Source organism: Apodemus sylvaticus, chromosome 1 (genome assembly GCF_947179515.1).
Source record: "Apodemus sylvaticus chromosome 1, mApoSyl1.1, whole genome shotgun sequence".
In the NCBI taxonomy this organism is placed as follows: Eukaryota; Metazoa; Chordata; class Mammalia; order Rodentia; family Muridae; genus Apodemus; species Apodemus sylvaticus.
This window is the reverse complement of record NC_067472.1, coordinates 51796060-51823330: the sequence shown is the minus strand read 5'-3', so window position 1 is coordinate 51823330 and position 27271 is coordinate 51796060. Positions and strand designations below refer to the sequence as shown.

Below are 27271 nucleotides of genomic sequence, written 5' to 3'. Positions count from 1 at the left end.
TCATCTATATCTTGTCTTAAGTTTCAATGATGCGGTCCTACTGACATTCCCATTAATGTTTAAATCTCCTAAACTAAAATTTGGAAAGCAAATCCACAAATCCTTATATTTAGCTGAATAAAGAGTTCAATTCAATCATACTGACAGGAGTCATTTCAATGAAAATGAAAATAATGGTCAAATTGGCAGACTCAAATGAGCTACATATTCTACTCATCATCTAAAATATGATTTGTCACCATTATTTTATTTATAGCTTCAATATACATTTTTCAGGAAGCATAATTTCTTTTCTGTTTTTGTTGGGTAACTTCTCTAGTTTGGTGTCATTTTGGCAAAATCTTATTATGAGGATTGGAGAGTTTTAGCTTTTGTTGCTCTTAACATTTTTGATAACCTGAGAGATGAATAAGTTTTTAAAACCCTTAATCAGAAGTATGTGAAAGGACCTGATAATTTAAAATTTTAAAAAGTCCTCAGTTTGTTTTCAAATCTATGAAATATAATCTCAAGATATCCTAAATATTAAATAACCATCTCCAGAGTAGGAAACTGCAGATAACTTTGTCAGTGAAATTAGAAAGATGATCACTCCAGTCCTAGATAGTTAAGGGAGAAAAGTACAGCAAAGCTGGACCATGGCTCTACTTTATACAGAGAGCATAGAGAAAATACTATCAAATTTTTGAGACACACGTGATGGCTCCTGCCTTTAATCCCTTCACTCAGGAAGCTTACACGGGAACGTTGATTCAAGCAGAAGCCTGGCCTGATTTATGTAGCAAGCTCCAGGCCAACCATAAGGGCATAACAAGACCTTACCTCAAACATCCAAAATAAACAAGTGAAATAATGTTTTTATAAAACCTTGATGAAACTTCCATAACTCATTTTGCTTTTACTCTCTGCTCTTGGGATTGCAAAGGTGGGTGACATAGAAAACTGCTTTTAGACATTTGGTCACTTCACATGACCCAGTTGATTTGGAAGTAAGGGTTAGTATGCTGTGATTTATACCAACTGTTTAAAGAATTTTAACCTAGATATTTCCCTTCATAACTAGTTCATTGTCTCAGGATCCCTATCAATTGTAGCAGGAGTGGAAACTACAAAAGGCCTGGTATGTATTTTCGTTTATTTTGCTATCAAAATGGAGTAATTTCATCAACCATGCATTCTGCTAAGATATAAAGGGGTTGATTCCATCTTCTTTAAGCCATTGCTATGAGTTTTAGAAGAACCTGACTTTCAAAAGTGTAGCTGAACTACTGGTTCATAACAAGCCTCGTCATGTATGACTAGATATAATGTCAAGACAGTTGCTGGGACAAACTTGGTGTTAGTGCAGTGAATTCTGGGAAGACATCTCAGCAGGGTTTAGACAGATGTGCCTTGAAGCTTCAGATCTAGCCCATAATAATGAGAAATAAATATTTTCAGTAATAAAAATAAAAATATTGACTGACATACCTTTTATAAATATATCCAAAATAATAGTTTTAAAAAACATTTTTTTTCAGAGTCCAGACAGGCAGAGGTTAATAGCAGTTGTTTTTACAGAGGACCTAGATTTTTTTCCATGCACCCACATGGTGGTCACATATATACATAACTCCAATTCCATGGGATCTCAAGCTCTCATCTGGGTTATGTGGGTACCATGGCCACGCACATGGTGCTTGTACATAAAGGCAGATTAATCATTTGAAACATAAAATAATGAATGGCTTAAAAAGATATTTACAATGATATGTCCATCATAAAGCTGATGAGGGCGATAGCCAAGAGTTCAACAATTATTTCATTCTCTAAAAGCTGCATTTGAATTTCCCTTCCTATAACAGGTAAACATCAACTTGTGTAGCACTATCAAGGTGACCTTTCCAAACCCAGGCTAAATCCTGTCTGCCTCCATAGCGTCTTTCACTTACTCTGATCACTAAAATGTAGCTCATCTTAGAGATGCAGCAAACTTTCAGTTTGCTGAGGAGTTTTACCTCTCACAATAATGTTTAGTTTCCTGAACCATGAGAAAAGAATTGCAGAGCTGTTTCTGCAGCATAGGTGGAAGCAAGCAAGAGGGATATGGCCATCAGCATTTATACGAGAACTGTTAACTATTTGAAGCAGTGTGGTGAAAAATGTCAAACAGCCTCTCCAAAAAATGTGCGAAAGACTTTGAAAATTTTCCTAGCAAAATGGAAGATCATCTTGTGTCCTTAAGAATAATCTAGAGGATTTAATCTTAGGAGAATATGAACATAAAACAACAGTTATTATGTTTTTATTTTGGCAAGGGATTAGAAGTAAAACTACTATAAGGAAAAACACAGTGTCTAGTTTTACCAAGAAGATGAAATGTTGCACTTCAAATATTGACGGTGCTATACAAACGCCATTGGTAACTAATCCCCATTCCTTTGTAGGTCATCAGCAGTCTAAGTCTGAACATTATCAGCTCTGTGTTGGCTGCCACTGCAAGCATAATATGTGTTGTCAGTTTGGTTGTAGGTTCATATTCTCCCTTTCGTAATAATAATACAATCACCAGGGTAAGTCTTCACTCTGTGGTGGGATGCCATGGTGGAGGCAAGGGCTCACTGACTCTCGCAAAAGCAACAGTCAACATTCTGATCATAAAATCAAATATGGGGTGGTACCTAAGGGGGGACAAAAAGGAAAAGGTGCCATAGGAGGAAAGATTTGTAGAGTTGGTCCTGGGAAAAGAGGAGGGAGGGCCTGTGATTGGGATGCAAAGTGAATAAAAAATAAATTGTTGGGAACAAAAGATAATAGGAAAATAAATCAATTTATGATGCTGAAATGATAGCAAAGTAAGACAATATTTTAGGGATCAGGTGAAACCTCTATTTCTTTTCTGTCTCTAACTAAGAACAAAGGAAACCACTAACATGGCTTCTTCTTCACCATAGGGACCCATATATCATGTCTGACCTTAAGTTGGTGCCCCAGAGAGATCCAAAATAAAACCATGTTCATAATGGTGGGAATTATATTATCTAATTATATTATCTAATAATTACCATTATATTATCTAATAAACAACCTCTGTTCTCACTGTAAACCAGGATAACCCAACCCTTGGACTGGGTCTGCTCTAAAAGACTATACTCTTCAAATATGAAATTATGATATGATTGGTTTACCCCTGTGAAATGTCTATCACAAAGTACATCAGTCTTGGAGTTGGGGTCTCTGATAATTTTTATTAGTTAAAAAACATGAGAAAATTAGTGACATTCAGGAGACCAAGATATTGTCTTAGGTTTGGACTGTATCAAAAGCTGGATTCCCAAACCCCTGGTTAGGGTCTTCCTTCTTTTGGCATGGTAGTCAGGGGAGGAGGGCATATTTCAAACTTGTAACCTCCATTCTTTACATTCCTTGGTATGAATCTGTTTTTAGGGTTTGGAGGCTTTGATGTTAATTTTAAATATGCTAGAATTCTGCATTGCTGTGTCCGTATCTGTATTTGGATGTAAAGTTTCCTGTTGTAACTCCAGTGAGGTAAGTAACAGTGCTTGTTGGGCGATGTTTAGCAGGTCTGTATTGCTCTGTAATCAGTCACACAAATCTACCAGCTCACAAGGACACATTTTGTAAATTACCTTGCACAGTGTAGACCATCAACAACTTAGCCTTGTCCCCTGCTCAGTCTTCAGAGGCTGTGTGAGCAGAGAAACTGAGGTTACCTATGGGTTTCTTAGCTTCATTAATAACAGAATTTAAGGTCAGACACAGAAGGAAGCTCAAGGATACCGTTAGGACAGTTTGAGGGAGGAAAACCAAAACAAGTAAAACAAAAACAAAAACAGGACAGACAAGTTGAAAAGCCCTTCCTCCTCCAGGCAGATGAAGATGGAGAGAAAGACCTTAAAAGTCCATAAAGTCTAGGAAAACATACTTAGGAGTACTAAAACACCCCTAAATCCAGAGGTCACCCATTTCTAGATCCTTGTGTTATAAAGCAGTGCACTGTACCAGGGACTCGTGCTAGAAATAGAGACAGTTTATCAAGGAAAGAAAAGCAGTCCTTATGTAAGTAGACTAGTAAGCTGTAGAAATAGCCTGAGGATCATACAGACACAGAATGAAGCCCTTCTATAGGACCACTAAAGACTAAGCCTTTTGTTTGTGTATGGTGGATTCACTGCCCCACAACCTCCCCCAGCATGCTGTCTTACTTAGATGAAGCCCATGTGAAGAGGAGTTTAGAGCTGTTTTTGTGCACTGGTTACTTTCACATTGGATATGCCCTACTTGCATATAATGTGTTCTTATCAAATCCTGCCCCATTCACTCAACTCTAATTCTTCCTTTCTAGTCCCTATTCTCCTGTATAAACTGTGTTCATGGCGTTGAGTGGGCTGTTGTTTCTCAGACACTTTCAGTTTGTGCACACATAGCCATTGTCTTTACCCAAGGACTGCTGCAGATGCTCTTGAACAAGGAGGAAGAAGAAGGTCACATAGGGAGAAGAAAGTCACATAAGCAGGAGGAGAAAAATACACAGGAGGAGAATAGCCAGGAAGTAGACCATGAATACAGTGTTCCAGATAAGGTACTTCAAAGCTTGTGTAAGAAGCTAGTGTAACCCAGCAACTGCTCCCTGGAGCTCAGGAATGCTGTTTCTGCTGTCCTCTAGTGTGTTAACCCTCAAATTCAGTGATCTAGGGCCATGTTTTGCTTAAGTATGTACATCTCTTCAATCTATTACCATTCCATGTCTCTTGACTGTGAAGGGCTGAATATATTTCCATGTGCCATGATACTTCTGCCATTCTGGGCCACTGTCATGTGTGCAGAACGTAATTCAAGGCCACCATGTCAAGGCCTGGATGTTCAGCTGTCAATAGGAGCAAGCTAATCTAGAAAAATACTATTGTTATTATCTGTGACACTTTTTTTTCAAGTGGGCCATTCACACAGAAGTCTGATGCTCTACGATGGAGCTGCAGACATTAGCCTCTCAGCTGCCACAGAAAGAGTGTCCTAGGTCTGCAGAACCTCATGATCTAAGAAGTGGCCCAGACACCACTCAATGTGAATTAGGAAAAGTGATGCTATAAAGTATGGAAATGGAAGCTGACTATACTGGGTGACTCAATGACACTGTGATTCATTCCACAGCATATTGTATAGGAAACATCAAATCCTGCTGGGAGAGTGATGGCATCCCCCATGACACATCAACCATTGCTACCATCAGAACATCAAAGGAAAAATGTTCCAGAAAATGTATACAAGAGCCACCCTGGAGAAATAGTCTAATTTTGATGTGTATATGTGTGAATTTCCCTGGGAAATTAACACCGCATTGCACTGGCTGCTGGGGGAGGATATCAGACGTGCTGTAAATATGTAAGTTAAGTATTTACTAGGCCAACAACACTTCCTCCATTCATTGTATGTACAAGGAGCAAGGAATTGGCAAAGAAGTTTCAAAGCAATCTGAATGAAACAAACAACAAAAAAGACCTGTTAGTGAAGTGAGGTCTCTTTGCAGAGTGAAGACTGAAGTACACAGTTAACTGTTTTTGATCATGTACAAACACATAAAGTATGTAAGACAAAGGTATATTAAATTACTAATTATAGCAACCAATTTTAATCTCTGTGCATATTTATCATATAATAATGTATGATTGATACAGTAAAAAATTATAATAAAAAGTGACTGAAGTCAGAATACCTGATCTTTTAAACATGCTCACACACACACACATACATACCTTTGTACACATGGTTATATTTATATAAATATTTTGTATCTCTCCATATATACATAGTATGTGTACAGTGTGCATATATAGAGTATAGAATGGATATGCACACATATGTGCATATGTTACATGTGACCTAAAAAATCCCTTATTACTGTAGATTGACACTGTTATCTCCCCTAAGGATCATATCTTTGAACACTTGGTTCTAAGTAGTGCCATTCTTTTGAGAGATTGCTTAATCTTTCAGATTTGAGGCCTCACTTGTGAAACTAAGTCACTAAAGCTTGGTTTTGCAGGTTACAGTGCCTTCCATTTAAATGTTCACATTGACTTTCTGGTTAAAAACAAAATCTAAAAACTCTGCTATCAGGCTAAATTTTCCCCAAAGAAATAATTGTCAGCAAATTCTTAGATAAATTGATTTTAAGTATGTTTATTATTAATAACATTATTAATAACCTAATTGATTTTAAGTATGTTTAAGTAAGTTTATTATTCATTATAGAATAAATCTAGATCATGCATTAATTTAGCATAGCATGGTTTAAATTATTTGTATATTACCAAGCAGCCAGGATACTTATGCAGGTATTGATGTGTTCCAGGAGCCAAAAGCCTAACAAAACCATTAGACTGCTTCTAATTTTCTACTTATTATCATTAATTAACTTTTAATATAGTTATATCGAGACAGTTCTCAGAAAGAAAACATTAAAAACATAACAAATGGGATTGGAGAGATGGCTCAGCAGTCCAGAGCACTTGTTGCTCTTGGACAAGACCTGGTTATAGTTCTCAGCACCCACATTGTGGCTTACAACAATCCTAACTCAGATTCCAGGTGATCCGATGCCCTCTTCTGACTTTTACAGCATAGACTGATGAGCTGTGTACATATGCACATTGTACAAAAACCACATAAAATGCAAAGAATATGTGTAAAGACATAAAATATACTACATAAGACAAAAGTACAAAGCAACTGGTTCAAGACAAATATCAATAAGAAAATGATTGATCTGAAGCTGTTTCAAATAAAACAAAAATCAAACATTTTCCCTCATGGGGTTCCTCAAACAGCCACCCATAGAGTGAGACAAGCCCACCGCAGTGCTTCCTGTTGGTAATGGGTCACACTCAGGAAGATTGCAGTAATTCACTCAGTTCTCAATTTCCTTCCATGCTGTTCTTTCTTTGTTCTTTGTGGGCAGTTGCTTCCTTGTTCTCATTACAGGAAGTGGGTTCTCAGCTATGGGTGGGATGCCTCAGTCAGTTACTGAAAGTGCTTATGCTAAGCTATAAACCCTTTGTTCTCTGAATCTGGTCACAGCACACAGCAGTGGCCAGGCTGTATCCACAGCTGCATCTTTCCTATTGCCCAATAAGCCACAGAAATTATGAAAAAGACAAATGTTTTTGGAAAATAATACATTTTTTCCTTCTCCATTTGAAAGCATTTGGATTCTTTTTTAACTTCTCCCTTTATCAAGAAAATAGAATAGTAGAAAAGGTAAGTAGAGGAATGAGAAACATTATTTTTCCCACAGCTGTTAAGATTGCATTTCCTAAATCTATCTGCACTCTTCCTCTGGAAGCACACCTGAGGAAAACACAGTTTTGACATTCTCTCTAGAGGACAAGATGCTTAGACCATAGCCAGGAGTCTAGGAGACTGTTTTCTGTCTCATATAACACAGAAAGATGACAGGAGATAACACAGCTTTTATATCCTATTGGAGCCAGTTGTCTCCCTACAGGGACAGCTGTGGTTCTACAGTAGACAGGAATCACTGCAGATGCTGAGTTCTAGATGATAAACAGTGCACTGGTTTAAATGGGAAATTTCACACACACGCTAGAGAAGATACATCTCAAAAAATTATTTCTGAGTAGTTCCAGAATCTACTCCTATTTTCTTTTTTTATGTCACAGACTTATACTCATCCCTTCTGGAAAGTCATGGAAGTGTAAGTGAGCCTTTATTGTATGTATACAACTACACACAAAAACTAAAACAAAAGAAAGGAGAAAGTATATCAAGAATTTAACCAAACTTAGATAATCTGATATTATCTCTTACTTCTTTTTAGAATCCTCCATAACTATAGTTGCATATGGCATATAGCCACCATGTCTAACTCTCTCTCTCTCTCTCTCTCTCTCTCTCTCTCTCTCTCTGTGTGTGTGTGTGTGTGTGTGTGTGTATGTATTTGTGCCTGTCTGTCTGTCTCTCTTGCTCATGTATGTGTGTGTATGACATAATTTCCAATGCAGAAATATTTCCACCTTCAATAAAAATAGAGACATAAAGCTTTATGAAAAGACACATATCATCTAATTCATTAGAGTATTATGAGGATATTCACCTGCACAGTTGTTGCTCAGTGGTGTTTTTCAATTGGTGAGTGGTAGGAAATAAAGATAATTATTAAATCATTCAGTCAGATAGATGGAGAGGTAAAATCGTGGACAACATGAGTGTGTACATCCTTTAATAAGACATGTGGGACAAATGAAGAATAAACTGATGAAGACTTGAGCTGGTAGGCAGTCGATGGGAATGACAAGAAATGACCGTGGATAACACATGTAGGTAAATATCTACCAAAAGTTGGTAGAGATTGCCATGTAAGCCTAGAATCTCAGCCCAAGGCAAGCTTCTGTTACATAGTGAGTTAGAGGCCAGCCTGGGCTACACGAGATCCTACATCAAAGGACCTAAAGAGAAATTGGTTTAAACTGTTAACACCTTAAAGGATAGTTATATAAACAGCAGTTTGACTGATATATTGAGTGCTTGATTCTTTAATAAAAATAATGAGTAACATTGTGGAGGAAGGAAGCTGTAATATCTGGATGGTTGAAGAGCAGTAGAGACAGGTTAAAACTCAGTTTTAGATTTTTTTCTGAGATTGGTATAAGACTGATCATCATTAAATGAAGAAGATCAAGGCAGCATGAGAATTATTTTGAGATAGCATTAAGGTAGTTAAATTGCACATGCCTATACTTAGAAGGGGAAAGTATAGATCAAAACTAGAAAGCCTAAAAATTAGTCAGAACAGCATATTACATTAGGCAGCAGATGTCTACATTGGAGAAAAGTTTAACAAAGAGAAAATAATTAACCAATAGAGACTACACGTTGGCTTGGGAAAGAGAAGAGAAAATGGCAAGTCTAAATGAATGCAAACTCTGAAGATGCATTTCCCAGAAGGTGTGAGCAGAGGACATTTGCAAAATGTTGAAGATTAAAATAGAATTGACTAATCACAGTGTACTATTGTTAGTTAGTCTTTTATCTTTAGGTTAAGGAGCAGAGCTCAGACTCTGGAGACCACCAAGAATGTAAGGGCAGAAAGGAAATAAGGTCAGACTGGGGAAAGCAGCATTTTGCTCGGATTGCAGAAGTCCCCTTTCCTAATAAAGTTCAAAAGCCCTAGGTTTGGGAGAAGAGGAAAGACTGATCCTGAGAATGGATGGCTGGGGAAGGTATTGGGTAACTTGGCAAAACCGCCAATCTTCTATCCTGTGTGTAGGACTTGGCTATAAGTCTTACATACCTTGTTTTCTGTACCCTATTAAATGTTTTTAATTTTTAATCTCACAGTCACTTCAGATTGTGAGAGTGTGAAATGAAGAACAGACTGGTGAGGGGATGTCAGCTAGACAGATCGAACTAATTTATTAATAAATTCTCCTGCACACAAAAGTGGAAGTGCTTGCCCTCAAGAGGCTACACTTCACCCTGGTCAAAGTTTAGGAGAGCAGCACTTCTCCAATTCACTAGGGTCTGGGACAGTGATGACGTCACAGGGCATGGTGTAAAAGGAACAGCAAAAATAGGCATCCTAGGAAAGAAGACACACCTGATTTTATTTGTTTACTTATTCACTTTACATCCTTCTCACTACCCTCCTTCTGGTCCCCTCTCCCCCAACCCTTCCTCCATCTCCCCTCCCCTTCTCCTCTGAGTGAGTATGGTCCCTTTGGTTATCCTCTGATCCTGGCACTGTAAGTCTCTGTGAGGATTCCTCACCCACCGAGGCCACACAAGGCAACCCAACTAGAAAAACACATCCCACTTACAGGCAACAATTGTTCCCATAGCCCCTTCTCCAGAAGTTACAGATGTACTACTAAGAGAAGTTGGTCTTTCAGTCTTCTCCAGAATTGAAGCAGGGTTTTCTCTCTGTGCTGTTCTGGCCTTAGGACAAAGGTAACACCCCGATGATAAAACATGTCTTAGCTTGTGTCTTCAGCAAAAGAGTTCATGCATGAACTGTAAAATTCAGAACCACAAAGGATAAAAAGTCCTCATGTATACAGATAAACACTAGAAAGCCAGGATAGATAAACATGGGGCTTACATCTTCATTGGAGTGGGATGAGTAGATGCTCTCCAGAGAGTGCCAGGAATGATGTAGGTTTACAATCTGGTGATCCTTTGCTCTTTGATGAGACAGCCTCTGTTCACATCTCCCATAAGTTGATTTTACTTTCTGCAGACTCTTACCTAAAATCTGGAGCACTGCTTTTAGACTATAAAATGCACCCTTGTGAGTGATGTTACTTGTGCTTTTCCACAGCCTAAGGGATGTCTACATTACCTTAAGGTCAGGCCAGTGCTGATACCCACAGGCATCATGTTTACCTCAGTCAAACTCCCTAGATCCTAATTCTTGGGCAGTATTTCTGAGTCAACAGTTGCTGTTCTTGTGAAAAAAGCCGGGTGTACTTTGTAAAAGGACTCAATGTAACATTAAATTGTGAGCTTGGGATTGAGTTCATTGCTCTCTGAATACCTTTTTCCCCCAAAATTGTGCTTTGCTTAATATGACTAAAGCAAAACAATCGGGGCCAGACTCTAGACAACAAAATGGGGCTGAGCTGAGTCTCATCCCTGTCTCTTCCTAAATCATTTTGTTGTTTTGTTTTGTTTGCCTGCTGTGAAGTCTGCAGCTAATCACTACACCACAACCCTCTGATGTGACAGTGGGTCACACTGGCTCCCTAGGTTCCTTCTGGCTGACTCCAAGCAAAGAAGGAAGGAAGTTTTCAGGGTGTGAGAGTACAGTTGCTGCAGCTTGCTCTGGTTCCCCTGAGAAATTAATTATGTCACAGTCAGCTTCTTTATGGTGCCCACCCAAGGGCCTGAAATCCACAGGGACACCTGACTTCATGACTAATCCTGAAGTACAGGATTACAGTAGTACAGAATTGCTGAAGTCATTCCTGGTTTGTTAAAAGTTCTCTGCTTGTTCCTCCCACATTCTATTAATTTTCTAGAAGTGTCCCGTAACTCCCTGGACACATCCACTGTTAGAGAAGTCCAATGGTCTAGAAGAAGGTTAGAAGAGATGAGGAAGGCCCTAAAGTGAGTAGCAATTAACCAATGCGTGCTGAAAACTGTACAGGCTGGGTTTTTTTTTTTCAGAAGCTGAGGAATTACTAAAAAAAAATATGAATTAAAAAAGAACCAAAATACCGTAAAATGTTCAATTGTTACAACTGATTCTCTATTTCTGTGTGATCAGCAATGTATTAGCCTATAATAAAGTAATATATCAAAGCCCAAGGTCATGATTATTATTATCATACTTTATTATACGCCATGACATATTTTTTTCATCAATATTACTACAACTTGTAAAAGCATTAGTAATCAAGACATTTCATTAAACTCTCCTTATAAATAAGACAGGTCTTCCAGAGAAACTTTCTCTCATCTTAATGTAGTTTCCCAGCCTGTTGATGATTTCTGTTTAACAGGTAAACAACTGAAGTTAAAGAAAGTGAACTTGAACAATACATGGCAGGTGTTGGAACTCAATAACCCACCACTTGCTCTCTCAAAGCTGGTTCTATTAGTTATTTTTCTGAACTTACTTGGGGTTTCTGAACTAGGGAGTTCAGGCACAGTCACATGAAAGCACCACTTCCTGCACCGTGAGGACAAAAGGACAGGCTCAGGGCAGTTACAAGTTCACAAGTAGGAACAGATGTAAAAATGATTCCAAGAGCTAACACCATCACAGCACGCAGGATTGCCTGTTGAAAGAAGGGAGATGGTAGATTAAACCAGCAATGACAAGAAAGACTTCTCCACTTTTTCCTTAGTGCCCATGCATTCTCATCTAATATAACATCCCAGTGAGAACAGACACTGTACAAGCTCTGCAGTCAGAGAGGGAAGTTCATTTGGTCAGGAATGTGGTTCTTCCAAGCCTTAGTTCCCTTTTAGGCATTTCTGTGCTTGAACCAATTGCATGCTTATGACCCTTCCTGGCATCTCCTAGCTGGGCTGAGCTTGAGTGCATGGGTAAAAGGTTTCCTGGTCCCTCTTGTGGGAAAAAGCAGCATCTGAAACTCCTCTGATCTGAGCACTAGAATGTGGAAAGCTCTTCCCCTATCATCCAGAGCCCAGAGAATACCACATAGGGCCAGTGTCTCTGTCAAGCTCCACAGCACTTTCAGTCCAGTTGTTCATTCTGAGGATCCCTTGCCTCCATATTAAATGGAAAATTCTGTCTTCCTGTTACCCTCCTTCACCTCCCAGAGTCACAGCTCTTGTAATGTTGATTAAGCAATTTTATAAACTTTTTGCTATGAGTACTTCAGAGGAATCCCAGTTGGTTATAGGTATGCCCAAGACAAGGCCAACAGTTCTAGTAAGTGCTGAGACTGTAACACAGTGGGCCATACACATAGTGTTATTACAGACAATACTGAAAAACAACTCCATCCTTGGTCGCAGCAAATTATTTTCTTCTCCCTTAACCCAATAAAATCCCATTAATGAGTCTGGGATGAGCACCGAGTAGTAAACCGATGTTGTTTTTGTATCACCTCTTTTCACCAATGGAAGAGAAAGAAGTTCTACTCAGAGAACACCTAGAATGTATTTTCATAAATAAAATACTTAGTAAGTACTCTTCAAAAATGAAAAAAAAAAAAGCAAAAAAGAATTAATGAACAAAATCTCAATGGCCCGTGGAATGAGGCCATTGGAGTGCAGTCCAGATCACTGGAATAAAGAAAAATATTTGCCAGTTTTAGAATGTTTTTGTGATGTAAGCAGCTTGCCAAGGGGCTTCCGCCAGTCTACTGATGACTAAGTGATCACTCTGTCAAAACTGGAGGCTTCCCACCCCCCAGATCTATCTCTGTTTCTAGTACATAGATCCTCACCCTCTGCCCTCTACCCACCCTAGGATGATCTGTGTGGGATTTACTGACATCACTTTGATCTCAACCTTTAGGAGTTTCTTCAGGCTGCTTTGGCTCTGGTGGGTAGGCTGGAGTTTGTCTGTTTGGGGAAAGTTGATTCCATTTGGTGAAATGGCTGTGATGGTCTCATTGTTCTCTACTTATGAAATCATGGTGGAGCTCCATGGCTGGAAGAGAAAATGGACTCAGTCCTTATGAGGTACTATGCCCATTGTGCCCATTGCTCAATGTAGTGGTTTGGTTTAGTTTGGTTTCAGGTCTGTTTGGTTCATTGATTTATTTTTTTATTTTTTGTTGTTTTTTTGCCTATGAGAGAGAGAGAAAGAGAGAGAGAGAGAGAGAGAGAGAGAGAGAGAGAGAGAGAGAGATGGTATGAAGTTGGATGGTTGGAGAGGATCGAGGAGGAGATGGGGAAGGGAAACCATGATCAGAATATATCTATCATATAAATTTTCAGTAAGTCATTAAGTTCTTTGAATATAAAACAACAACAAAGAAAACAAACTATGCTTCCTGGTTCTGCCCCCACCTTCCAGACTGTATACCTTTGAGCTTCATTGACTTGTCCTTTGGCATAAGAAACTGGTGATACAGGGCAGGTTATAAAATCAACTCAAGCAAATCAGTACCCTTCCTATACTCAAAGGATAAGCAGGCTGAGAAAGAAATTGGGGAAATGACCCCCTTCACAATAGCCACAAACAGTATAAAGTACCTTGGGGTGACTCTTACCAAACATGTGAAAGACCTGTATGACAAGAACTTCAAGACTATGAAGAAGAAAATAAAAGAAGACCTCAAAAAATGGAAAAACCTCCCATGCTCATGGATTGGCAGGAGTAATATAGTTAAAATGGCCATTTTGCCAAAAAGCAATATACAGATTCAATGTAAAATCCCAACTCAGTTCTTCACAGAGTTAGAAAGAACAATCCTCAAATTCATCTGGAATAACAAAAAACCCAGGATAGCTAAAACTATTCTCAACAATAAAAGAAATTCTGGGGGAATCAGTATCCCTGACCTCAAGCAATACTACAGAGCAATAGTGTTAAAGACTGCATGGTATTGGTACAGTGACAGGCAGGCGGATCAATGGAACAGGATTGAAGATCCAGAAATGAACCCACACACCTATGGCCACTTGGTCCTCGACAAAGGGGCTGAAAACATCCAATGGAAAAAAAGATAGCCTTTTCAACAAATGGTGCTGGTTCAACTGGAGGTCAGCATGCAAAAGAATGGGAATTGATCCATCCTTGTCTCCTTGTACTAAGCTCAACTCCAAATGGATCAAGGACCTCCACATAAAGCTCATTTAGTTCTATGGAGCCCTGGTGTCTCCATTGCTCTCATGAGCATCAGCAAATTCTTGTAACTCAGTCCCAGAAACAGAATGCTACACAGAGGGAAGCTCTTCAGGGTTGCCTACCTGAGCCTGTGTGCCTTGTCACCCAGTCGAGGTTTTCAGTGTTTTCAGTCCTATTAAAATCTGGATACCCATTTATTGGAGCTTTGTTTGTAAGTAGACTTCTGTGAGGAACAAGATGGGGAAGACAGAGAAAGGTGTTGTTGCCTAGTGCATTTCTGTCTACTGTGAAAAAGAGTTCAGTGTTAGACCTTGTTCTCCTGTCTATCATTAGAGAAGGTCTTAGTGTAGAAGGGTAGCAGTTATATGTCATCCTGAAGATTTTCCCATCTAGGTCAAATAAACATTTCTTATTATTTTCACCCTTTCATTTTATCTCTTGAGTGATGATGACTTTATGGTCTCTTGAGTTTAGGGAAAAGACTAGGAAATGTGATCCAAATTATCTTTCTGTATCATACAAGGTCATGCACTGGGCCACACTGCGGGAAGGAAAACTTTCATTCTTTTGATCTGGCTTTGTTGGAGACATTCAGGGTGGTAGACTGAGTATTTCTCTGAGAGTGCTCCACATCTGGGTTCAGAAGGTCATAAAGGTCCTTTTATCAGAACAGCTCTCCTTTAGACTGATGTGGACAAGTCTCACACACAAGTGGAGATTCCTCTCACTGGGGCTTCCAATCTTCTTTCTACAGCTCTGTAACAGGTTCCTTCTCCCTTCCTATGTGATTTCCTTTGATACATCACAGCTCAGTCTTTCTGTTGTGTCAATGATTTCTCATTTTCTCTTCTTGGGCCAATACATTGTCTTATTTTATCAGTTTTCCATGAATGTACTTTGTCCCATTTTCCATTCAGAGACATTTTATTCCACCACTTCTGTCTCCAGAATCTCCACTAGATGTCCTTTTTTGAAACTTCTCAGACTTCCCTTGTCCTTGGTGACTTTAGCAGTTTCTGAGTTATGCTAACCTAGATTTTTGTAAATATTTCTATGTTTGAGTTTGTCTGATATCCTGTTAATCTTTAATGGAGCAGAAAGTGGTGACTGGATAGGTGACTAGGACATCAGTGGTTTGCCAGTCTGTAGGTGCCATGAAGGGCGCATATTATTGACAACATGTCACTGTTGACATAACCCTGGTAACTGCAGGTGGAGCTCAACATCAAAACACATGCAGAGACCTCACAGACCCTGAGGTAAATCCCTATCGTCGCAGAGATGAAGAAGCAGCATTTATTATTTTTTTTTATAAAAACAGGCTGTTTATCTTTGGAGAATAAAAATCACAAAGTTTCTACTTTAAATAAACTACAAAAGACCATTTGTTATTTAGTTTTATTTAATTTATTGGATAATAGAAAAAAATCTATCATGATAAAATAATTATTTTTTTAAAGGACCACTAAAGGCTTCTGGAAATGCAACCTTATGCTTCCTTTTGTTCTCATTTATCTTGATCTCTAAAACCTGTTACTGAAAGGCCTGTATTTGTTAATATCTTCCCTTATTTCCTTCAAAAACAAAAAAATGAAAACAAAATCAAAACGAAATTTAGTGCAGATCACTCTCAAACTATTACCAAAATCTGAAACAGATATTTTGCTAAATTCATTTTTGGACACCAGCCTTATCTTGATACCAAGATAATGGTATAATGCCATCCAGGAGCATGAAAAGAAATGCAAAGTACAGGCCAGACTCAAAGAGGATATATCTCCCAAATTCTTCATTAAAATACTAGTGTGCTGAAAATTGTATATTAAAAATTACTTTAACATATTCAATCGAGAGTTACTGTAGGAAGTTTGCATGGTTTTTATGTGCAAATCAGAGTGCCATAACTTTATTGATCAATGAAGGGGCAACCTCCAGAGATATTTTCCATTCTTTCTCCTTGTAGAACAATGCCTCAGACTCTAAAATCTTGTAAATTCACATTTTCCTTCGCAATTAACAAAATTTCCTTTTGTTATCTTTTAAAGTATTTTTGAATTTTAATGTGATAGATTTCTGCTTTTTATTTTCTTGTGTTCTCTGAATAAGGCATGAACAAAGAGACACTCCTGAGAGCTTAAGTGTGTGTGTCCTTGGTCATACAGTCCATGAGAGTTTGTCATAAACACCATAGAGTAAAACGTAGTTACTTTGTACATAGAAAGTGTTTTCTTTCATAGACAATGTTTTCTTCTTGCCTGAGCAGTTTATTGTCTCTGGAATTTTGCCCATCATTATGGAGAGAAAGGCAACAAAACCTTTGGTGAGTACAAGTGAGAACACAACTGATGAGCTTGAAACCCAGAGAAGATACTTCAGGGTCAGACTTATCATGTTAAAAGTTACAAGCTAAGCTCTACCGTGATTACTTCTTCAATTTGTGAGCTGGATTCTTCATATCCCTGTATGGAGCAAAATCAAGGCAACTAAAATCATAGTGTTCCTGATGTCTGAGACCAGTGCCAAGTAATCTCATGTATAAAATTCTGCTTTCTTACAGTGCCATTGTGTAGGATGTAGGCTATGATGGTGAATATTGATCACCAACTTGACTGGACAGAGAAACACCTAAGAGACTAATAAAGCATACACCTGGGGTATTCTAGTCACAAAATGTGATGGCTCCGTTCCCTAAGATAAAGACCCAGCTGAAGTAAAGGGGAGAAATTGAACAGATATCCTCTCATTAGGCTTCTTGACCACCATGTTGTGAGATGTTCTCTCACCTCTACCTACCAAGTCCCACAATAGTCAGCTGAGACTCTGAAACTGAGCCAAACATAGTTTTATCTCCAGTTGTTTATATGAATTCTTTTGTCATGGCAATAAAAAGTCTAACACAAAACACAAACGCTTTTGAATTTTATTCTTCAGTAATAAAGCTTATGTCATTATTTTTAACAAGTTATATTTGTTATGGATATACATCTTAATATACATCTCACTACTTAAAATCCATAAGAATCCCTATAGAAAATGTTCACGTGAGAAAAGTCTTTTATCTATATCTTCATAAAGGAGAAGCTTTTCTGGAACTGAATATACAATTTGAACTGAAAAGCAGAATGTTGGAATTCTGAAAGTCTCCGTAGTCATTTGTTTTAGCTAAGAATTTAGCTTTTTCTGATTCAACTTCTTCCAGTGAAACACTAGTCCTGAGCAGAAGAAAGCTGGACTATAGGAAGAAGCTTCTGAATGATGTTAAAGACCCACCCAGTCTTCAGTCATCTTACATTCCTCAAGAAGTTGATTCAGGAAGTCATGGGAGAGAATAGTATGTAACTCAATAGCTTAGGCATTTAGTTGGGAAGAACTGACTAAACCACTCTCCCAAATTTACAGGATGCTACTTACTTTTCTGTTGCTGTGGTAAAAAAAAAAATACCATGACTAAAATCAACGGAGAATATAGGTAGTGTGTAAGCAGATTAAGGCTCATGAAAGATGCTTAACGAATGCAGAAGAATATTCTTTTCATACAGTGCCTGGAGACTAAAGAAGGCCAGTTAGGATGAATCTAATATATTCCAAGAGCATACATACTATCAGTATCCTGATAGCTACATTAATCTTTTATCTTGTGATATATACACTTCATGCGCTCTTTTCTGCAGACAAACCTTTGCTCAAGATGCATCTCCTGAAGGTTCTTACATATCCTTGTATAGCAAATCTATCTAATCCAAACTACAGCACTGAGAATGTTGGTGATTAGGGGACATGGCTGGTGTCTGTACTTCTTCCTCTTTTCAAACACTCTTGAGACTTCCAGATTTACTTTATAGGATTCCATTAAAAGTCACGGTTAAAGAATTTGCCAGGGAAATATTATCTTTTTCACTACTGAAATTCTGTTTACCTATCCAATTGTCATTACGTTTGAGTTTGTGTGATTTTAGACATTCTTAGAGCCCAATAAATATGGATATAAATTATAAATATGGATTATAAATAAATATCTTGGAAATGATGCATACAAATAATAGATATGGAAAACCAGGGCCTCCAAACTTTCAGCTAGTAGCAGTTATGCACTAGAAAGAATAAAGAAAGTGATCTCCCAGCACTGCTTTCACTTCTGAGCATAGAGGTGAGATATCCACCTTCTCTCTGGAGGGGACCAGTTAGAAGCACACAGGCCATAAGATCAGTGGAGTAGCTGGGATGAAAGTCTTCCTGCTACCATTTGCACCAGGGAGCCTGGAAACTCCACAGCTTTCTGTGCATAGGCCACCAGGAAAGAGAGAGATCTCCCAGCAGTGCTTTCACTTTTGAGCTCAGAGGAGTAAGGACACAGGCTTACAGGCCCACAGGAGGAACAAACATAAATAAAACCTACATGGTAAACTTCAAAAAATTAGTAAAGGAAAACTAATTAAAGCTATTAGAAATTCAGCAAGATAGCTAGTAGAATATTTTAAAAAGAAATTGTGTGTGTGTTTAAATTAAAATGTTCATTTTACTGTTAAAGAATTGAATAGAGGACTTCTGAGCACAGAGGTGAGATCTCCACCTTCTCTCTGGTGGAGGAGAGCAACTAGGAGAACACTTGGCCTAAGATCAGTGGAACAGCTGGGACAGAAGTCTTCCTGCTGCCATTGGCACCAGGGAACTGGGAGACTCCACGGCCCTCTGCGCACAGCCCACCAGGAGAGAGTGATCTCCCAGCAGTGCTTTCACTTCTGAGCTCAGAGGAGTAAGGACACAGGCTTGCAGGCCCACAGGAGGAACAAACTCCAGTCAGAGACTACAATACCAACTAGCACCAGAGATAACCAGATGGCTAAAGGCGAGCACAAGAACCCTACTAACAGAAACCAAGACCTCATGGCAACATCAGAACCCAGTACTCCCACCACAGTAAGTCCCAGATACCCCAACACACCAGAAAAGCAAGAGTCAGACTTAAAATCATATCTCATGATGCTGATAGAAGGCTTCCAAGAAAGACTTAATAGCTCCCTTAAAGAAATACAGGAGAACATCAGTCAACAGGTCCCTTAAAGAGGAAGCAAAAATCCCTTAAAGAAATACAGATCATGGGTCAACAGGCAGAAGCCCTTAAAGAAGAAACACAAAAATCCCTTAAGGAATTACAGGAAAACACAAACAATCAAGTGAAGGAACTGAACAAAACCATCCAGGATCTAAAAGTAGAAGTAGAAACAATAAAGAAATCACAAAGTGAGACATCTCTGGAGATAGAAAACCTTGGAAGGAATTCAGGAGTCATAGATGCAAGCATCAACAACAGAATACAAGAGATAGAAGAAAGAACCTCAGGTGCTCAAGATACCATAGAAAACATTGACCCAACAGTCAAAGAAAATGCAAAATGCACAAATCTGGTAATCCAGGAAATCCGGTAAGTCCCAGATACCCCAACACACCAGAAAAGCAAGAGTTGGATTTAAAATCATATCTCATGATGCTGATAGAGGGCTTCAAGAAAGACTTAAATAACTCACTTAAAGAAATGCAGGAGAACATCGGTCAACAGGTAAAAGCCCTTAAAGAGGAAACACAAAAAGCCCTTAAAGAATTACAGGAAAGCACAAACAATCAAGTGAAGGAACTGAACAAAACCACCCAGAATCTAAAAGTGGAAGTAGAAACCATAAAAAAATCACAAAGTGAGACATCTCTGGAGACAGAAAACCTTGGAAGGAATTCAGGAGTCATAGATGCAAGCATCAACAACAGAATACAAGACATAGAATGCTGTGGTGGCCCAGTAAAGTCTGTAAACATGATATTTTACGGACAGAGGTGAAAGAAAAAATGTCACCTGGGAATAGCAGACCTCTATGTATATTTAGAAGCTGATACTCTCACTTGGCAATTTCCTAAACTTTCCTATTTCCTTATAGGTGGGACATGGTATAACCAAGCAAATATAGATATGTAAGAATCCATCTTATAGCAAACAATTCTGCTTTGCTTTGCTCCAACCACTGATGTTATTACGGTAGAAAAGGCATTCCAAAAATTCCAGTCACAAGTTCTTTTTTTGGTTTTCTAGTCACTGCCTTTCTTTCTTTTTTTTTTTTTAACTTATTTTTTTTATTCGATATATTTTTATTTATATTTCAAATGATTTCCCCTTTCCTAGCCCCCCCACTCCCAGAAAGTCCCGTAAGCCCCCTTCTCTCCCCCTGTCCTCCCACCCACCCCTTCCCACTTCCCCGTTCTGGTTTTGCTGAATACTGCTTCATTGAGTCTTTCCAGAACAAGGGGCTACTCTTCCTTTCTTCTTGTACCTCATTTGATGTATAGATTATGTTTTGGGTATTCCAGGTTTCTAGGTTAATATCCACTTATTAGTGAGTGCATACCATGATTCACCTTTTGAGTCTGGGTTACCTCACTTAGTATGATGTTCTCTAGCTCCATCCATTTGCCTAAGTAGTCACTGCCTTTCAAGGCAGGTGTATTCCAAACAATAGCCCAGACTAAGGATATTTACCTCTGAAAAATCTTATGAGGTCTCTGCCATACAGATGAGTATTGGGCAAGGTAGAAAGAATTTACATTTGAGTTGGTTCCCTAGCTACCTTCCCCCACAAGTTAATCCAGTTCAACCTTTAACTCTTAATTTTGCTTGCAGACAGGCTATCTCAGGCCCACCTGAATAGCAAGAGAAGTTTATGAGGAACTGGCCTTTTGTGTTACAGGCCTCACACAGGGAGTCCTTGAGAAAAACAACCTTTCTTAGTTTATCCAGGTGTGATTCAGGATATAGTTCATACTTAGTACTCATGAAGACTCAATTTAGACTCAGAGAGAGACAATAGGTACTTTTTAATCAGAGAGGCAATAGATTTTCTCTACTTAGAGAGAGACTCAGAGGAGAAATGAGTTAGTTAATTCATCAAGCTGGGGGCTAGAGGCTGGAGCTTATCCAGCTGATCACCTGGGGCCTACAGCGGACCTAGCTGAGGCTAGAGACTAAGAGGAAGTGATAGACCAGGGCCTCAGAGGGCCTATGATGGCCCTGGGCATGGCACAGAGAAAAATGCAACAGGCAAACTAGGCAAAAGTACTCTTAAAAGACAGCTTCCCAAGCTCTACAATGCCGCCATTTTCGCAAGGAGGCTAGGAATGGGAACGCCAGGAGGCTAGGAATGGGAATGCTAGGAGGCTAAACATGGGAACCATCCTTCTTCAGCTCCCAGGCTGCCACGACATCAGGACCAAGATGAAGAAGCAGTTTAGCCACATGTGCCCTGGACTTTGGGTAAATACCCTGTATTGCCCGAGAAAGCCTAGCTAGCCTTTTACAGATGTATGTGATGTTTAATTTGAGATGTTAACTTGACTGGACTTTGGGAGATACCCAAAAATACATTCAGATTCAAACTGCCTCTGTGTGTGTGTGTTTTTTTCTGTCTGTCATCTCAACCGGACCCGTGCCTTCCTGGACCAAAGAATCCTGGTTATCCCACAGCAGACCCATGGTCTGTAACAATAGAAGAACGAACCTGAGGCACTGAAGATACCATAGGAAACATTGACTCACAGTCAAAGAAAATGCAAAATGCATAAAGCTGGTAACCCAAAACATCCAGGAACTCCAGGTCACAATGAGAAGACCAAACCTAAGGATTATAGGTATAGACAAGAGCGAGAGGATTTATATCTTAAAGGCCCAGTAAATATCTTCAACAAAATTATAGAAGAAAACTTCCCTAATCTAGAGAAAGAGATGCCCATGAACATACAAGAAGCCTTCAGAACTCCAAACAGACTGGACCAGAACAGAAAATCCTCCTGGCACATAATAATCAAAACACCAAATTCACTAAACAAAGAAAGAATATTAAAAGGAAAAAAGAGCAAGTAATTTATAAAGGCAGACCTATCAGAATTACACCAGACTTCTCACCAGAGACGATGAAAGCTAGAAGATCCTGGGCAGACCTCATACAGACCCTAAGACAACACAAATGCCAGCCCAGGCTCCTCCTATACCCAGCAAAACTCTCAATCATCATATTTAGAGAAACTAAGATATTCTATGATAAAACCAAATTTACACAATATCTGTTCAGAAATCTAGCCTTACAAAGGATAATTGATGGAAAATGCCAACGCAAGGTGGGAAACTACACCCTAGAAAAAGCAAGAAAGTAATCTTCTTCCAACAAACCCAAAAGAAGTTACCCACACAAACATAAAAATGACATCAAAAATAACAGGAATCAACAATCACTATTCCTTAATATCTCTTAACAACAATGGACTCAATTCCCCAATAAAAAGACATAGACTAATGAAATATCTCTCATGTAAATCTTCAATTTTATCAGAAAATGTTAGTAATTCCCCTTTTAATTAATTTAGTAATTTTTATGTCTACTATTTTATCTGCATTATTTTTCATGATACTCTTCAATTTTAATGTCTTTCTATATATTTCCTTTATTTTATCAGAAATGTTTTCAATGTAAATCTTTGATTTTTATCACAAATGTTTCTAATTCCACCTTCAATCAATTTAGAGTTTTTATATCTACCATTTTATATGTAAATTTTTCCATGAAATAGTCAATTTTAACATGTTTGTCTATATATTTCTTGAATTTTACCAAAAATATTTTCCATGTAAATCTTCAATTTTATCTGTAAATGTTTATAATTCCACTTTCAATCAACCCAGGTCCTTAATTATAGTGTAAATGAAGTAGAAATGATATGCATTAAATATGTGCATCACATAAGGTGTGCTATTCTCATTATGGAAGATCTATAACACTGAATGAAATTCTATCATGTATATACATGTATTTATGTATCTTTCTACCTTCCCATATGCACACACATATGTATATATTAATACATACATATATATTTGTAATCTGAAACCATATATTTTCTTTTTGTAGAATGTGATTTTCCTATCTTATAACTCCAGTAATGAAGTCAACGTGGAATCAAAGGCACTTTGTAACCCTGCATATGAGGAATGATTCGTTTGTTAAGAAAAACAAAACAAAACAAAACAGAAGAAGACAAAATACCCCCCAAACAAGTGGGAATTATACAGCAGAAGGCATAGGTTCATGACAATGCAGATAATCCAGCCATCACAAGGTAGCAATGTTTGTTACTTAAAATGTAGACTTTATACAGTGAATTCCAGTATGTGTTGAATGGGCGTGTTAGTAGCACCCTATTGATTTTCATGACCTCAGCTGCAGCCAAAGCTCAGACCTACAAATAGTGACCAAAGTCCCAGATATTTCTCAGAAAACTAACAGAATGTTTCAGAGCATTGTGGTGGATCAAAGGGACAACATTTCTTGTCCCCTGCAATTAACAGCAACAGTTGACCATTAACAGTCTTTGTATTCAGAATCCCTATGATGGCATGGGTCTTTTATCATATCAACTTTATTTACTAGTGCATAGAAACAAGTGACCTGCAATGAAGTCTCAAGGAGTGTTCATGCTGTTGATAAAAATAAAGTCTTTGTTGATTGTATGTTCTATGTTTAAGGGTTTTTGTTGTTGTTTTGGTTTTATGCACAGATCAAGTCTCCTGTGATACATAAACACACATTTGTTTGATAATCTTTTGTTCTCTATCAACCAAAAAAAACATAGGAAAGACAACTAGGAATACACCTCTGTCACTTTATATGTGTGTATGTGTGTGTGTGTGTGTGTTTGTGTGTGTGTGTGTGTGTGTGTGTGTGTATGTATGTATGTATTAAACTGAATCTGAATGAACATTCAAGTTTAGAAATGCATTTTAGAGGTACCAGATAACATGTCTATTTCTAGGATTACCAGAGCGAATAAGAGACATTTATTCACTTCTTATAGGAGGCTAGGGAGATGTCTCATCAGTTAAGATCACTGATTGGTCCTGTGAGGAAATGAGTTTTATAGCCAGGATCCTCATGGCAGCTCAAAAATACCTATAACTCCAGTTCCAGGTGGTCTGACATCCTTTTCTTTCCTTGGTAGGCAGTAGACACACATGTAGGATATAGTGCCTTTTTCACCTATCTGTTCTTTTGGCATGTCTTTTTCTGTGTCATTCACAATCTAGGAAAGAGACATACCACATACGATCTCTTTTCTGCCTCCTCTTAGCAAGCTTTACTCCTGCAGTGGCAGTACTCCATGGAATTAGCATGCTTTGAGCATAAGAGTCTGTATATTTTACTTAGTATTTTTTTTTACCACTTTCAGTAACTTTTGTTAGTATTTGGTTTAAATATTCTTATTTATAAATATTGTCATGTCAAATACTGATTTTTTACATAAATAAAAATTTAAACATTTTTCTTCAGGTTTTGTTCAATGCTTTTTCTGTAATATTGAATATCACTCTGATATGATTTTGTTAATGTTTCTGTTCTGACTTATGTATTTAAAATGTTTTACATTATTACATGCCTGTATGTCTATGTAGCTATGAACTATATACTCACTACCTGTGAGTTCATGCAAAACTATATCACTTCAAATTAGTGTATGACTCAAATTAATGTAATACTAGAAATCTTTTCCTCTAAAATACCTCTATACGAAGAAAAGCAATAGAACATAGCTTCTCTTTTTTGAAATTTTCATAGAAATGTACAGAATATTTTTTTATTGCTGGAGCACAGAAGAGAAGATCATTAACTGAAGTGTTGCCTGAAGGAATTATTATTATTTTTAATTATGAGGTTTTTTTTAATGCTGATCTTACGGTTTCTTTTAATAAAATATCCAATGATATTATTACTCAGGGAAGCAGGGTTGTGGATGTATAAAGATACAAATTTTATCCCCCTTCTGTCCACCTTCGGACTGTTACACGTCCCCTACAATTTCCCCACCCCCTGTCTCCACCTAGATGTCCCCACCCACCACCCCACCTGACCTCTAAGCTCCCTGGAGCCTCCAGTCTCTCTTTTTTTTTTTTTTTGATTTTTTTTATTCGATATAATTTATTTACATTTCAAATGATTTCCCCTTTTCTAGCCCCCTACTCCCCAAAAGTCCCGTAAGCCCCCTTCTCTTCCCCTGTCCTCCCACCCACCCCTTCCCACTTCCCCGTTCTGGTTTAGCCGAATACTGCTTCACTGAGTCTTTCCAGAACCAGGGGCCATTCCTCCTTTCTTCTTATACCTCATTTGATGTGTGGATTATGTTTTGGGTATTCCAGTTTTCTAGGTTAATATCCACTTATTAGTGAGTGCATACCATAATTCACCTTTTGAGTCTGGGTACCTCACTTAGTATGATGTTCTCCAGCTCCATCCATTTGCCTAAGAATTTCATGAATTCATTGTTTCTAATGGCTGAATAGTACTCCATTGTGTAGATATACCACATTTTTTGCATCCACTCTTCTGTTGAGGGATACCTGGGTTCTTTCCAGCATCTGGCAATTATAAATAGGGCTGCTATGAACATAGTAGAGCATGTATCCTTATTACATGGTGGGGAATCCTCTGGGTATATGCCCAGGAGTGGTATAGCAGGATCTTCTGGAAGTGAGGTGCCCAGTTTTCGGAGGAACCGCCAGACTGATTTCCAGAGTGGTTGTACCAATTTGCAACCCCACCAGCAGTGGAGGAGTGTTCCTCTTTCTCCACACCCTCTCCAACACCTGCCGTCTCCTGAATTTTTAATCTTAGCCATTCTGACTGGTGTAAGATGAAATCTCAGGGTTGTTTTGATTTGCATTTCCCTGATGACTAATGAAGTTGAGCATTTTTTAAGATGCTTCTCTGCCATCCGAAGTTCTTCAGGTGAGAATTCTTTGTTTAACTCTGTACCCCATTTTTTAATAGGGTTGTTCGGTTTTCTGGAGTCTAACTTCTTGAGTTCTTTATATATATTGGATATTAGCCCTTTATCTGATGTAGAATTGGTGAAGATCTTTTCCCAATTTGTTGGTTGCCGATTTGTCCTTTTGATGGTGTCCTTTGCCTTACAGAAACTTTGTAATTTTATGAGGTCCCATTTGTCAATTCTTGCTCTTAGAGCATACAGTATTGGTGTTCTGTTCAGAAACTTTCTCTCTGTACCGATGTCCTCGAGGGGTCTTCCCCAGTTTCTTTTCTATTAGCTTCAGAGTGTCTGGCTTTATGTGGAGGTCCTTGATCCATTTGGATTTGAGCTTAGTACAAGGAGACAAGGATGGATCAATTCGCATTCTTCTGCATGCTGACCTCCAGTTGAACCAGCACCATTTGTTGAAAATAGCCTCCAGTCTCTTGAGGGTTAGGTGCATCATCTCTGAATAAACACAGACCCGGAAGTCCTCTGCTGTATATGTGTTGGGGGCCTCATGTCAGCTGGTTTATGCTGCCTGTTTGATGGTCTAGTGTTTGAAGGATCTCATGGGTCCAGATTAATTGATACTGCTGTTCCTCCTACAAGATTGCCCTTCTTCTCAGCTTCTTTAGGCCTTCGCTAGTTCAACAACAGGGGTCAGCTGCTTCTGTCCATTGGTTGGGTACAAATATCTGCACCTGACTCTTTTAGCTGCTTGTTGAGTCTTCTGGAATGTGGTCATGCTAGGTCCCTTTTTGTGAGCGTTCCATAGCATCAGTCACAGTGTCAGGCCTCCTCTTGAGCTGGATCCTACTTTGGGCCTGTTGCTGGACCTACTTTTCCTCAGGATCCTCTCCATTTCCATCCCTGAAATTCTTTCAGACAGAAACAATTATGAGTCAGAGTTGTGAGTATGGGATGGTCCCCCTCCCTCATTTAATGCCCTCTCTTCCTCTTGGAGATGGGCTTTGTAAGTTCCTTCTCCCTACTGTTGGGTATGTCATCTAAGGTCCCTCTCTTTGAGTCCTGAGAGTTTCTCATTTCCCAGGTCTCTGGTGCATTATGGAGGGTCCCCTCAACCTCCTATATCCCAAGATTGCCTGTTTTTCTTCTTTCTCATGGCCCTCAGGGCTTTAGTCATTTTCC

At 38.6% G+C, this 27271-nt stretch overlaps 2 protein-coding genes across 5 annotated transcripts in view; both read left to right on the top strand.

The window, feature by feature from the left end:
- Positions 1-27271, top strand: part of LOC127689934 (membrane-spanning 4-domains subfamily A member 6B-like) — a 167588-nt gene that overhangs the window by 60149 nt on the left and 80168 nt on the right. The window lies entirely within an intron of this gene.
- Positions 1-27271, top strand: part of LOC127690062 (membrane-spanning 4-domains subfamily A member 6C-like) — a 113001-nt gene that overhangs the window by 60194 nt on the left and 25536 nt on the right. The window contains exon 7 of one of the 2 annotated variants that reach the window (XM_052189635.1): positions 23230-23258. The exons of the other annotated variant lie outside the window; for it this stretch is intronic. Within the exon in view, the coding sequence (XP_052045595.1) occupies positions 23230-23236 (7 nt within the window). The 3' untranslated portion in view covers positions 23237-23258. Of the gene's footprint in view, positions 1-23229; positions 23259-27271 lie in introns of those variants that run through there. 2 annotated transcript variants of the gene reach the window in all.